We start from the raw sequence: 14,674 nt of genomic DNA, 5'->3' as shown, positions 1-14,674 counted from the left end.
GAAGAAGCCACGTAGCCTACATTCGTACTAATTGAAAGCTGTCACATAAACTAATAGTGGATACAGTTCTCACATGTTTGAAGTTGGATCCTGTAATACACCCCATTTCCCATCTTTCATCTTTTTCTCGTGGGCCCGGATCTCTCCCACTAGCCCATTTCCAAATCTGTCAAATCAATATTTTTTCTTTTTTATTTTATTTTTTTTTTGAGGAAAAAATCAATATTTTTTCTTTTATCAATAATATGAGTTACTTGTAATTTTGTAAAATAAACAATAGATAATGTCACCTTCTTGCATTATCATTCATTAAATTCCTCTTTTAGCTTTTTTAATACTTCCAAGCTGCCCTCATTACATCACTCTTACATTAAAAATTAACCAATTTGTACTTCATTATTGATTTACTAAAACCCCAAATTGTTTACTTTATCCATTTTTTTTAAACTTTTGCGTATAATACTGAAAATTTTACATTATTTATACATACTCTTTTAACTTTGTGCTACGAAATATTTGCTTTTAAAACATAACTTTAAATAATTTGTAATGAAATAAAATAAACTACCATATATTGATAAGCATGAAATTACAAGTATTGCGATTACAAAAGAACCGAGGAAATATATAAAAAAATTCAACGGTCCAAGATATGGTGCTCATCCTGAACATCCCCATCTAGACAAATTCAACTACTACTTCACAATCACAATACAATGTTAATAACAATGGAGTCAAATACCCCTTTCAAGTCAAACTCAAAGAGCCTCCTTAAACTTCACATTTCTTGGTTCCTACTAAATAATACACACTTTTTCTTACCCCCAATTCATAAATCAGCTTCTTCATCTCCATCATATAATTAATGGTGCTGAATTCATAAACTTTTATTTATTTTATTCAATCTTTAAAAAATATGAAGAAAAAAAGCTGCTGTTTCTGTAAGTCAAACTTATTCAATCTAACTCTATTACTTCAGTTTCATCTTATACTCTCATCATCAAAAAATCCATTATCAGAAAATCATTATGGTGATTGTGAGCCCAGAAAATGTGGGAATCAAATCATACAGTATCCTTTTCATATACAAAATGATCAAAAACCAGATTGTGGGTATCCTGGTTTTGGGGTATCCTGCAATTCTGACAGTTTTCCTGTGTTTAATATATCAGGAGACGCTTATATTATAAAAAATATTTCTTATGAAACTCAGAAGTTTCAAGTCATAAACTCAGCTCTTGTTAAAGAGGTTCCGAGTAGCCAGGGTTGTTTCCATTCTCTTCATAATCTGTCGATACAGAATGATCTGATGAAGTTCTCGACGAATCATGATTATATATATGTGTTTCCTGATTGTCCTGAGAAGGTCTTTAAAGAATACAGGGATAAAATAGTGCAATGTGGGAAGTTGGCAGTCTACAAAAATGACTCAAAATTGCAGGATTTGGAGAAAAAGTGTAATGGAGTTGTTATTGAAGTGCCTTACTATGATGAGGGTCAGACTAAAGGCAAAGTTATGGATATGTTGGAAAGGGGAGTGTTATTGAACTGGAAAGCTTATAATTGCAGTGTTTGTTTAGACTCTGGTGGGCAGTGTGGGTTTGATGAGCCTAATAATCAGTTCAATTGTTACTGTCCTGATAGAACTCATGCTCTTCATTGTGCTTCAGCACCTCCGGTTCCACATGTTGTGGCTCAACATGTTTACAGTAAGTCTCTCCATTCTTTCCCTCTTGCTGTCCTCACCCTTGTGTATATGTGTGTCTGTGTGCGTGTGTGTGTGCGTGTGCTGTGTGTATGTGTGGGAGTGCAATGTGCTATGAAGGTTTTGGTTAGAACAGAATCCAAGGGGGAAATTATGCTGAGGAATGATGTAGTCTTTCTTTAATTTAATTTGTATTTATATATATGTGGTGGTTATGCTATTTTTGTCAATTTTTGATGTTTTGTTTGTGGCTTGGTTTTTGGAATTAGTATTTCCTAGAAAGGCTACAGCTTAAAAGAATATTTTGGACTTGTTTTTGTTGCTTAGTTATCTCCGGATTTCTTGGACAACTGAGTTAATTGCTCATTATAATGTGGTTTGTATCATATGTGCATAAAACTGAGTTTGCAACTCTGGATAGCAGCAAACTCAGTTGAAAGGATTCACGAATCATAAGGTACTAACTATTAAGTTTGGAGGATACTACTTTGTATGGTCAAGCAAATAGTCATTCTTAAGATCCCAAAGGTCAGTAAGATGAAAGCATCATCACTTCCTATGTTAGTCCTTGACTTCGACCTTTAGTCTTAAGCCTTTTAAGTCTCTATGTTTAAAAATTGATATTGTTTATGCTAAATTGCCCATTTCTGGGTTCCTCTTTGTCCTTTGCAATCTCACTCAAACCCATCTTTCACGTTTGTGTCTATAAAGATTAGCCTAATATTCACTTTTAACTCTACTTTTATGAAGCATGTATGCTGTAAATGTTGAGAGCTTCTTTCTATTTCAGTGGCTACCCTGATTTAAAATTCACTGAAGCAGAAATGATCACAAGACCTTTAGAGTAACTCGTGAATCGTGATGCTACATCCTTACAGAAACTGTATGATGAGTGTAAGTCTTTGACTGATCTGCCTTCCTAAAACGTGTTCCTTCAGTCCTCAACATTACTCTGACAGTAGGAGATATTGTCAGTTTGCTATGAAATTTTCACAAAATAAGTAACCACACGACTCATAGAAAGAGTAAGGAGATTTCAATCATTTCTTGCTTCCATGAGCACCAACATAGGGTAAATTTTATTGCTTACGAGCAGTAGATTTAGCTTCCAGAGTTGGCTAGTTGACTCTGAAGATCTGTCCTCATACAACCGTATTCTTATCTGATTGACCAAAGAGATAGTTCATCATATTGATTATCCAATATGCAAATCAGAATTTTGATAGGGTCATAGGGACCAACTGTCTTTTTTTTATGCCTTATCTTTGTAATTAAAGGGTAAAATTAAAATTTCAGAGTTGGTCAAGTCATTTTGCATAAATAAATTTCGAGTCTTAATCAATTATAAATGTACCTTAGTTAGGACTTTTTAAAATTTCAACACCAGTTGTTGACCAGAATAATCTTATCATAGCTAATAGTCTCAGTCAGAAAAGTGCTTGTTTGTAGAAATTTCCATCCCACATTCTCACTTGTTGTCTTAATAAAGCTTGTCTAATCAACTATTTAAAGAGGCTCAATACTTAGTTACCCTGATAGCTTTCCATCCCCACATTCTCACTTGTCTAATGCATCTTTCCAATTTTAGACATGGTACCAGTTGTTTTTTTCATTGAATATTTAAAATGAAAAGAATCAGAGTATCATGCTAGATTTCCTAGGAAAAAAATTCTGGAAGCTCTAGTCAAGCTATCAATTACTAGTAAATTAGCAAAATCAGAGTATTAAGTAGCAGGTTTTGAACGGTCATTAAATGTCTAATTGAAAAAGATTACCAACCCTATAGACTTGACTATAAACTCCCATATATTTTGAAGCTCATTCTCTCTTTTTACATTGCACCTTGTTCATTCCTTCTATCCAAGCAGGCCACTTGGATTTACTTTCCAAAAATGAATCCATTCTACAAGCTGAGTAGCCTATTCATGTCAATCCTCTCCTTTCTAACGTATCGTTCAATGGCTTTAGATCATTATTTTAATGACTGTGAGCCTAGAGCTTGTGGAAGCATTACCATCTCTTACCCTTTCTACATTTCAGGCCTACAGAAATCCTTCTGTGGCCAGCAGGGTTTCGAAGTCACTTGTAGCAAGAATCATTCAATCATTAATCTCTCCAATGATACATATGCTATTCAAGAAATTTTTTATGAATTTCAATCCATGCATATTCTAAACACTGCCTTTATTGATGCTTCTTTCAATTGCACTCTCGGTCTTCATAGCTTCACCTTGGATGAGAATAGATTCAAGTTTGCTTGTACACATAGTGAGGTATTCTTGCTGCAAGATTGCAACAATAAAGTTAAAAACAGCATAGGAGAATATAAAGAGGAGTCGTGCATCTCTAGTAATATAAGTAGGGGCAATCTTATTGCCATATATGCACAAGGTAGAAATTTGAGTCAATTTGCTGGCAAGTGCAAAAAAGTAGTTTCAGTGCCATATGAAGGAAAGAATGTAACTGATATTGACGGTGCTTTAAGAATAGGGGTTCAGCTGAAATGGAATGCTACTGATTGTGGAGAGTGTGCTAAAAGCGGAGGTAGATGTGGATATCATTATGAAACTAGTTCACAAGTGCAGTGTTTCTGCCGTTATGGTGTTTATCCTCATAGATGTCTGAGTAAGTTTCTATCTTTGTGTCCCTTACGGTCTCCAAGTTTTCTCTTACAGAAATATATTGCTATGGTCTATGGGTTGAATTTCAGCCTCGTAGCAGAAATTTTAAATTAAGACAAAACTTATGGCGTTGGTTGTCCTTGCTTTTATAAATTCATTTCTTAAGATCTTGTTAACAGCTCACTTAAGATCTTGGTCACCCATCATTTTAGATTCTTGATGCTTGATTTGTGTCTCCTGCCTTTATTCTCACAACCTATAGTATGACTAATCATTCTGAAATACATGGGCATTAGGATTAGATTGTATCAATTTCTATAACTTTATGGAATTATCTTGATAAAACAAAACTAACAATGCAACTTCCTTACATTATACTAACTCTTTGTTTAGTTACCCCATCTATGATATTCAATTGTTAAATACAACTCATTTAGATTAGTAGAAAAGTAAAACTTAAGATATGAAAGCTACTGACATCAGTATAACATATCCCAGTACAAAAACAACAGAATTGTCTGAATCACAGATGGGAGTTCGTACATACGCTGTTGTGTTAAAATCTACATGTTTAACACAAAACAATATAGAGTCACTTATGCAGTTAAGCTCTCATGCAATGAATTAGGCTTGTTTTGAGTAAACTTATTTTGTCTGGAAATACTGTATCTGAAATTATTAAAGTTCTTTTATCATACATATTGTAAGAGCATATTTTGTATGTAAAAAAAGAAACATATATGTGTGTGATTTTGTTTGAGATTGGCTGAAAAAAACTTATTTATTCTGAACTTATTTTGCCGGTCTTTTTTATCTGAACCAATATGAACTTATTTTGTCTGAAATAAGGCAAACTAAGTGAAGTAAAATAACTTTTCTGTGTCAGTCCTTTTTTTTTATAAAAAAATAAATAAATAAATAAATTTGAGGTGCAAGTTTTCTTTATGCTGTCATCGTTTAATAATGTCTTGCAAAGTTGTCTCACAGCTAGTTTGTTGATTGTTGCATGGTGGTTTTCATGTGATTTGATCACTGAGAAATGTCCTTAGGATATTATTAATGATTAGAAAGCAAATTTTTTTGTTTTATTCCTGATCTACTATTAATGATTGGATGGTAAATGTTTTGGTTATTATGATATGAAATAAGCTAATACAAGCTTTTCTTTTTTACTACTTTTTGCAAAATTAGTACCTTTTCTTTTTGATACCAAATCCACCACTATTATTTATGTGGGAAACTGCGTAGGAAAATCACTAGAAGCTGGACCATACCAAAGAAGAAAAGTCTTCATTGACAGATCATAAAAATTGACCAAGTCTTCTGAATTTGCAAATTGCAAGGAATATATACAAGTTGAACTACTATATGTTGAATAGTTGAAGTTAGTGTGTGAAATGCTTCAGCTCCTTCAAATATAAGTAGCAATTGTAAGGAAATTAAGAATATGTTATATTGTTCATATATCAACTTGGCATGTAGCCTCATGGACCTTATCCAGGACATACATAGATCCTATACAGGGTATTTGAGAATGAGATAACAGTTTGGTGATTAGAGAGTAGAAAGTGTTGATTATGAATTCACTAAGTAGTTTTTTGCATTACATATAGGTAGTTGTTGCCCCCGAAACTATAATAATTTCATTTTTTGGTTTGTGATCAGCATTACTTGAGAAACACCAACATGTTTTCTTAAATTTCTTATGACTTCCTAGTTCCTGTATGGTGGTATACTGCAGTCACACATCAAAAAGTTTAAAGTTGTTTGCTTGCATAAGTACAGTAGATGATGGTTTGACACAAGCTTCATGTTATGTATGAGATTACATTCATAATTCCCTAATTCAAAAGACTTAGCATCTTTTCTTTCATTGGCTTAAGATATCAATGTTTATTGAGCATACATGTATTTCCTTGCTTGTTGCTACAGTACTGATAGTTCATGTATCTTTACTTTTTTGCAGAGAAGCCTCCGTTAGTACTAATTCTGGGATTAGGTAACTTAAATATTCTTTTCTGATCAAATCCACCTGGTAGAATTTCATACATTGTGTACCTTTAATTTGACTTTTGGATCCTGTAACTTAACTGACTCATGAACTCACCAAACATCAGGCATTGGAGGGTTTGTGTTTGTATTTCTAGCACTTCTAGCTGTCTGGCACCGTAAGAAGCTGAAATTTGGTCACTCAAAATTTGTGAGTCGGAGTGTGTCCCTTGATCAGAGTGCATCAGACCTCGAAAGGGGAAGCGTATACTTTGGCATTCCACTTTTCACCTACAGTGAACTTATAGAAGCCACTGACAATTTCAATGAGTCTAGAGAGCTTGGTGATGGAGGCTTCGGAACAGTTTATTATGGTAAGCTTTAATTTCCTGTACTCCTAGACATTATAGCTTTAACCTCAATGAATGAGTGGCTAATAAATATTTCAACCATAGGAAAGCTAAAAGATGGTAGGGAAGTAGCAGTAAAGCGGCTGTATGAAAAGAGCTTCAGAAGGGTGGAACAGTTCATGAATGAAATTCAGATACTCACGCGTCTGAGACACCAAAACCTTGTAACACTTTATGGATGCACTTCCCAGCACTGCAGGGAATTACTGCTTGTATATGAGTATGTGGAAAATGGGACTGTGGCAGATCATCTGTTTGGTGAAAAGGCAAAACCCGGATCACTCACATGGCCCATCCGCCTCAGAATTGCCATTGAAACAGCCAGTGCACTTTCATACCTTCATGCTTCTGATATCATACACCGTGATGTCAAAACTAGCAACATTCTTCTTGACAGCAGCTTCAAAGTTAGGGTGGCTGATTTCGGACTTTCTAGACTCTTTCCTACTGATGTAACTCATGTCTCAACAGCACCACAGGGGACTCCTGGGTACGTAGACCCGGAGTATCACCAATGCTATCAGCTAACTGATAGAAGTGATGTTTACAGCTTCGGGGTTGTTCTCATTGAGCTTATTTCTTCTTTGCCTGCAATTGACTTGGAGAGGAATAGAAGTGAGATCAACTTGTCTAACTACGCGATGAACAGGATCCAAAGATGTGCATTTGATGAGTTGGTAGACCCGCAACTAGGCTTTGCCTCAGATTTCAAGGTTAAGAGGATGACTACTTTAGTGGCAGAGCTCGCATTTCAGTGCTTACAACATGACAAGGAATTCAGACCATCTATGGATGAGATTTTGGAGTCACTGAATAGGATAGAGAGTTCCGACTATGATGCTTTGCAAGCAGAAGACATGGCTAATGATAGTGGGGAAGTGGTGCAAACACCTAGTAGTTGTCCACCACCTTCATCTATAGATGATGATCATGCACAGTTGTTAAATAATCGTCAGCTGCATCCGCCTTCTCCAATTTCTGTAATGGATAATTGGGACAGTAGATCCACTATACAAAGCAAGGACAAGTAAGTTCATATTTTATGTTTATCATTTTTTGAAAAAACACATTGTTAAGCAATTAAAATGATAAAGAGGAACCCTTTGGCACCTCATGCTCTAGGTAGTTTAAAACCATGAAATCATGTTTTTACTCGAACAATGGTCCATATCTGACTACGTACCATGCACATATTTGAAATTATTGATGTAAGAAATGTATAGAGGAAATTAATCCATTTTCTGCAGTACTGCTTCAATTCTCAGTGAACTGTGTTTAGAGCTCACTGTTATTTGGAGAATGCTTCTTGAAAATTGTCTAGCACCTTGCAATATCTTAAACTGATGTATCACAAATTTGTCATTATGATTTCTCTGTTTTTTTTTTCCTTCTTAAGAAAGTTAGTCTAAGTACTACAGTATGTAACATATTAGAAATTATATAACAGTTTAGATTAGGTGCAAGTTCAATATCATATGTTGCAGGTGACTCGGACTATGTAGATGGCTGAAAGGCAGTGTTTTCAGACTGCAAGTAAGTGGTTCAGGAGTCAGGAAACAATAGCCTCACGCCAGAAGCTTACAGATAAGATCGATTTTCTGTCAGTTTGGGTAGTGTTGGTGCAGATGCTAAATTGCAGTTCACTAGTAGAGCCATGGAAATTGGCCTCACATATATATGATTTAAGTTACCACAGGTAGTTCACAACTGATTAACTGGTGTTGGTTTCGGCGTCTTGTATGACAGAATCACAGGATTCAAAGCTTCATAGGGAGTTTTTAAAGTGGTGGAATGAGCACTGATCAGAGAGCAGGTATAAAAGAATTGTTCACCATGACTTTTCCGTCCCTAAATAAAGTAATTTTGTTCAGTTGTCAAATAAGAAGTCATTTTTTTATATTAAGCTATTAAACTTTTACTTTTAAATTGTCTTAATGATGTTAATAATAACCTATGATTGGTTAAGACATATAGTAATATTATGAATTCAAAATAATTACAAATCAGGAATCTTTACCTGAAAATGATCAACATTTGTCCAAATATAATGTTCACTAGTGTTGGAATAATCTTCTAACAATGGTGAGCATCATTTTCTTAATGAAGATTCAAGTATTAAAATTGAATTTTTCCTTTGTGGACACGAGGAAAGGTGCTGCTCCTAGGAAAAGTATGATTAGTTCTGAGATGTCCATGAAGTCCAGAATGAGCGCATGACCATAATAGTGCTACCAGTTTTATGAATGTGTGAGTATATGATAGGACTCATACGAGTAGTAGATATTATGCCTCCATCAATGTTGTTACTAATTTAACGGCTCGTTTGACAGCTGGTAGTAAACGGTGTAATATCTACTACAGTAAGTCTAGCAGAAACTATATCATTGACTAAGAATAAGCCGATCAACTCTTAGTTATGAACTAAATTGTAAATGTTCTAAATAAACACGACAATGCATACTTCAGCCTTAATCGAGTGATAAGCCAATAGTGATATGATCCAAACATGATCTTACAAAAGCATGACCCAGACTTCACTTAATTTGGCTTTAAAATAATCCCATCCAAAAAAGAATTAAATCTAATTGTATAACAAGTTGATTAACCTGATAATCACCTCTCCCAAACTTGATTTGAACCCGAAATAACCTCACAGTAGACTGGGAACCCAAAATGAACAAACCCAAACCCGACCTAGTTAACGAATTTGATAGGTCTATGCTGAGGAAGTCCTATTATACATCACTGTTAGACACATAATAAATTAACAATGACAATTTTATAAATAATGATATATTAAGAGTACTACTAAGAGGTAATATATGGAATAGTACTACTGAATATTCTCAGTAGTAAGTATATATGATTTCAGTAGTATAAAACAAACTATAGTAAAAGAACATCTCAGTAATAAAAGATTGTTGTACAATTTTACTTGTGTCTAATGGTGATGTATTAGAATTTTCTGTCGTATGCCTAAAAGCCTAACTAGGGTATATCCAAGACACCATGGTCCACCAGAGTAGGTATAGGTTCTTTTTATTAGGCCAACCAGGCACCCATCTTTTAGATGAACAAAGAAAAGTTAGACAAAAACAAAGTTCCGAAACTTCACCTGATAATAATAATAATAAAGCTCACAAATTATTATTTTTTTTTTTAAAAAAAAAACCGCCTTTGTGAACACAATAAAATTAAATCATTCTAATAATTGTAGTTATCAGAAAAGTCATCAATATTTTACAATTCTAGAGGATGATTAGTCTTGCTAGAGAGTAAACTAAACATCACCCTGGCCCCCACATTCCCTAACAATTACCCATTTTTTCTTTCTAGTCTTTATCATTATCCAGCAAGTCAATACTATGATTTTCAAGTCAAATTGCGTGTAATACTAACCTTAGAAAATAAGATTTTATTATTACTCGTATTGAATAATACTTCATCTGTCCACAAATAATTTTCAGATATTTTATATTAAGATGTTAATAAAATGAAATATTTCCAAGCAACCCATGATCAGATATCCAAATAACGCTTTTTTATCTCAAAATCTCATCCTACTATTAATTTCTTCATCTGCATGTTCAAATATTCCTAATAAACTAAATAGGAAATCGAGAAGATTATTAAAGAACGAAGGGAGTAATAGAAGACTACGAGTATTTAAAATAATCTCACTTATATTAAACAAAAGGAGGATATTTTTCCATATAGTTGTACATTACTTTAAAAATAGTGGCTTTTGTTGTCTGATAACAGTGATAAGGGTCTTCAGATGGCTTCTGCTTCTGCTTCTGCTTCTGTTGCCCTGATTTTTTTTCTCTTAAACTTTGTACAAAATCTCTCAGCTGAAGATCAAAAGAGGCATATCTGCCCAACTACCTTTCAGTGTGGAACACTTGGTACCTTCGGTTAACCCCTCACGACCGCCTTCCACCCGGACTGTGGGGTTTCTGTGATGAACTGTACTCATACGACTCCGACGATTGGTTTATCACCCACAGGACCTTGGTATGAAATTATGAAAACCTTTTCAAATAACAGGAGTTTCCTTATCGGTGATACACTCCTCGAATATGTCGTGAAATCTGACACATGTGATACCTTTGAAGGCAAAACCATTAGTCTTCCAAAATCTAGTACTGTCACCTTCACTATCTTGTATAATGAAACATTTTGGAAGTGTACTAGGAACTTCAATACGAGTAGCATTGGAAATTTTCGTCGTATACTTGGCTGTCGAAATTACAGTATTTATCACAGTAATAATAACTCAGAAGATGGCAGCCGATTTACCAGCTGCAATGCTTTTCTGTATCCGAAATTTCTGATGGTAGAATTGTCTGATAAATGTTCACACTGTGTTAGTGAAGGAGGCTATTGTCGGGAAACCAAACCTGACAAATTTCAGTGCATCAACAACCGAAAAGGTAACAGAGAAGGATCATATCTGTGTACCCTTCAATCATAATATATCGCCTTTTATGCAATTTATACTAAAGCTTTATTAATGTCTAATGATCATCTTTGCAGAAAGGAGGAGATTCAGACTACTTTTGGGATTAGGTAAATTATGGTACAATAATCAACTTTCCTTGAAATTTTAGTGTTATTGAGAAAACTAAGTACAAATCCTTATTCCTTTTTAGGCATTTCAGAGGAATCATTGTCATTTGGGCTGCTATTCTGGTATCGTAAGAAAATAAAACTCAGATCACTGGAATTGGCTTCAGGGAACAATTCTAAGCAAACCATGAGAATGAAAACGAACCTTGAGGGGAGCAAGGTGTATTTTACTGTACCAGTTTTCTCTTACAGCGAGCTCGAAGAAGCAACAAAAAATTTTGATCCCAGTAATGAGCTTGGAGATGGAGGCTTTGGAACTGTTTATTACGGTAAGAAACATTACGAGTTTCAGGGCTGTAGGAAGCTCTTTTTTGTCATCTGCTGTCATTAACACTTGTAGGCTTGTAGCAGCTAATTCATGAAGTTGTATCAATATAGTTTTGTTTTAAACAACTTCTTTTACTAACAAGCAAGATAAAACATTTCTATATTTGGTCAGGAAAACTAAAAGACAGGAGGGAAGTTGCTGTGAAACGCCTATATGAGAGAAACTGCAGACAGATCGAACTGTATATGAATGAGATTGAAATCCTTGCCTGCCTTCGCCATCAGAATCTAGTAACCCTTTATGGCTGCACTTCACGGAGAAGCAGAGAACTCCTACTTGTTAAAGAAGTATTCAAAGACTCAAGCTTTGTTTATCTGGTTTTCCAATTTGGAACCAGAGAGTTTTCATTGATATGCTCTGCTGTTGAAAATTGAAAATACATCAAAAAACCCCCGGCGGCAACAAGGCCCAAAGGGCTTATATACATGTATTCTAAGAAAACCTACATAGCTGTACAAAGAGACAAAAAGGAAGAAAAAATCATGTGAACAAATCACATGTTACAAATACATACAGTAACAAATATTTACAGCACACAGCAAGCAAAATAAACAGAGCAAAATATGGGAGGAGCAGCACCTGATTTTCAATACTTGTCTATGAATATGTTCCCAATGGTACAGTGGCTGATCACTTAGTTGGTGACCAAGCAATGTGTGGAACACTAACTTGGCCTGTCCGAATGAGGATTGCTATAGAAACAGCTACAGCATTGTCGTACCTCCATGCCTCAGATGTCATACACCGGGATGTTAAAACTCAAAATATTCTGTTGGACAACAACTTTAGTGTAAAGGTAGCAGATTTTGGGTTATCAAGACTTTTTCCAATGGATGTTACTCATATATCGACTGCTCCACAAGGCACTCCTGGGTATCTTGATCCTGAGTACCATCAATGTTACCAGTTGACTGATAAGAGTGATGTATATAGCTTTGGTGTTGTTCTTGTCGAGCTCATTTCATCAATGCCAGCGGTTGATTTAACTAGGAAAGAAGATGAAATCAACTTGTCTTATTATGCAATGAAGAGAATTCAATGTTGTGCATTTGATGATTTAGTAGACAAACGGCTAGGATTTGACTCAAATTACAAGGTGAAGAGGATGATTACCTTGGTGGCAGAGCTTGCTTTTCAGTGTCTGCAACACAAGAAAGAATTCAGGCCCTCCATGGATGAAGTTCTAGAAACGTTAAAAAGAATAGACAGTGCAGATTACGGAGCCCTTAAGTCAATAGAAAAGGAAGACGGTGCAGATTACAAAGTCCACAAGTCAATAGAAAAGGAAGACAGTGATGCTTGGCTATTGAGTAATGCAGAAAACCTACCTTCACCGAATTCAGTAGTAATGTATAAATGGGGCAGTAGCAAGTCCGCCACACCCACAGCCAGCAGATGAGACAGCACCGAAACAAATGTATACCAGAAACCAGAGTAAGTTCATCTACGCTCTCATATACCTGTTTTCACTGCTATGCATGCAGTTACAGAGACCAAGTTGTCTTTAAATTTTGTTATGAAATATGAGATGTTTATACAACTGAGAAATACAGTGGATTTCTCACAGCATTTGTAACAATGAGCCATTGAAACCAATACACTTGAAAGTTGACACGATATTGTTTTTCTGATAGCAATAGTTGATAATGAAATTGTATAAAATGTCACACAGTCCATCCAATGCCAATGCCTATGGCAATGCTGTTTAGAGGTTTTTTTTTTTTTTTTTTTTTTTTTTTTTTTTTTTTTTTTTTTTGTGTCCTTACATTACAACTGATTATCAATTTGTGCGGTTATATATCTTTTTACTTGCAACACTTCCAACTATTTCATTACAGTATTTACAAAATTATACTTCGAATAGATTAGATGATATATAGTTAAAAAAAACTATAGTGTATAGATCTTGTTCGATTCACCTTAATTTATTCTTTCATATTATCAATTTTTTTACAAATTTTTACTTATTGGTAATATTTGTTAGTATAATATTGCAAAGGTGCCATGGCAAATATGTAAGGAAATATTGTAGTTAAAGGAAACAAGAAACAGAGAAAGTAGATGGTAAATAAATACCTACCTCCGTTGGTAACTAAATATTACCTCTGTTTTAAATTATTTACAACGATTTGACAAAAAATATGAGTAGAAAATGTTTAATCGTTGCAAATAATCTAAAATGGAAGTAGTATTATAAATTACGCTTAGAGGTAAATAGGCATTACCATTAGGGGTATTCAAGTAACTTAAGGTCATATATTATTTTCAAGTCCTCTCAAATAAACAAGTATGAGTAGTTGCTAAGCTTGCTGCAAGACATGACATAGATTGAAAAAGTACAATGATTGAGCGTGCATAAACTTTTAAGTTTCTTTTTAAGAATGAGATAAACTTTGGTACTTGAAATTGAGACATTAATCCCAAGACACAATCACCATCTTCTCCTCACTCCCATAAATCATCATGAATTTTACAATCATACTTAATAAATTCAAATTTGAATTACCTTAGAAAACGTTATTCACCCAGGACTACATTTATAAAAGTATAACTAGTCTCAGTACCCCAATAAACAAACCAAAACACAAGACAGATACAAGACTGTAGGAGGGAGGGAGAGAAGGAGAGAAATAGCGAGCAAAGAAATGGCGATGATCAGAAAATGTGGAATCAGCAGTAGCCCAACTCGCACCCCATTAACGCACCATCATGGGCGCCATCGGATGACTCTAGGGATGCTTCTTCTCAGTCCCATCGAAAGCGACAAGAAGCCAAATCCCCGGCAAACCTTGTTAAGGCAAGGGATCACTAGTAACAAGGCAGTTATTGGCAGAAACACATTGAAGAATTTAATGTCATCTACAACAAACCTATTTGAAAATAGGAGTACAGAGGCGGATGACCACCATCAAGTTTTTGTGTTCCAAGAGCAGAAACCAATTGGAGGTGATACTTTGCCTCCACTGAAGAGTGGTGGCAGTACTAATCATGG

At 34.9% G+C, this 14,674-nt stretch overlaps 1 protein-coding gene and 1 pseudogene across 3 annotated transcripts; both read left to right on the top strand.

Annotated features, from left to right (window-relative positions):
• Positions 1–640: 640 nt before the first annotated feature.
• LOC145562315 (LEAF RUST 10 DISEASE-RESISTANCE LOCUS RECEPTOR-LIKE PROTEIN KINASE-like 1.2) lies at positions 641–10,678 on the top strand. Of its 2 annotated transcripts, XR_014094318.1 has the most exons (5): positions 641–1,709; positions 6,293–6,325; positions 6,444–6,689; positions 6,771–8,538; positions 10,577–10,678. XR_014094318.1 is itself a non-coding variant. In XM_081622551.1 (4 exons), the coding sequence occupies exons 1-4, from the start codon at positions 917–919 to the stop codon at positions 7,754–7,756; spliced, it is 2,058 nt and encodes a 685-aa protein (XP_081478677.1). In that variant the 5' UTR covers positions 641–916; the 3' UTR covers positions 7,757–8,598. The 2 variants fall into 2 exon arrangements, 1 of the variants encoding a protein (XP_081478677.1); XM_081622551.1 differs by lacking the exon at positions 10,577–10,678 and having other exon boundaries at positions 6,771–8,598.
• LOC145564972 (LEAF RUST 10 DISEASE-RESISTANCE LOCUS RECEPTOR-LIKE PROTEIN KINASE-like 1.1) lies at positions 10,504–13,299 on the top strand (annotated as a pseudogene). The gene is made up of 5 exons (XR_014094940.1): positions 10,504–11,158; positions 11,262–11,294; positions 11,378–11,623; positions 11,794–11,955; positions 12,273–13,299. The product of XR_014094940.1 is annotated as an LEAF RUST 10 DISEASE-RESISTANCE LOCUS RECEPTOR-LIKE PROTEIN KINASE-like 1.1 (transcript).
• Positions 13,300–14,674: the final 1,375 nt, after the last annotated feature.

The sequence above is a fragment of the Chenopodium album genome, chromosome 10, assembly GCF_948465745.1.
Source record: "Chenopodium album chromosome 10, dcCheAlbu1.1, whole genome shotgun sequence".
Lineage (NCBI taxonomy): Eukaryota > Viridiplantae > Streptophyta > Magnoliopsida > Caryophyllales > Amaranthaceae > Chenopodium > Chenopodium album.
The sequence above is the reverse complement of the archived record's forward strand: the minus strand, read 5'-3'. Positions and strand labels throughout refer to the sequence as shown.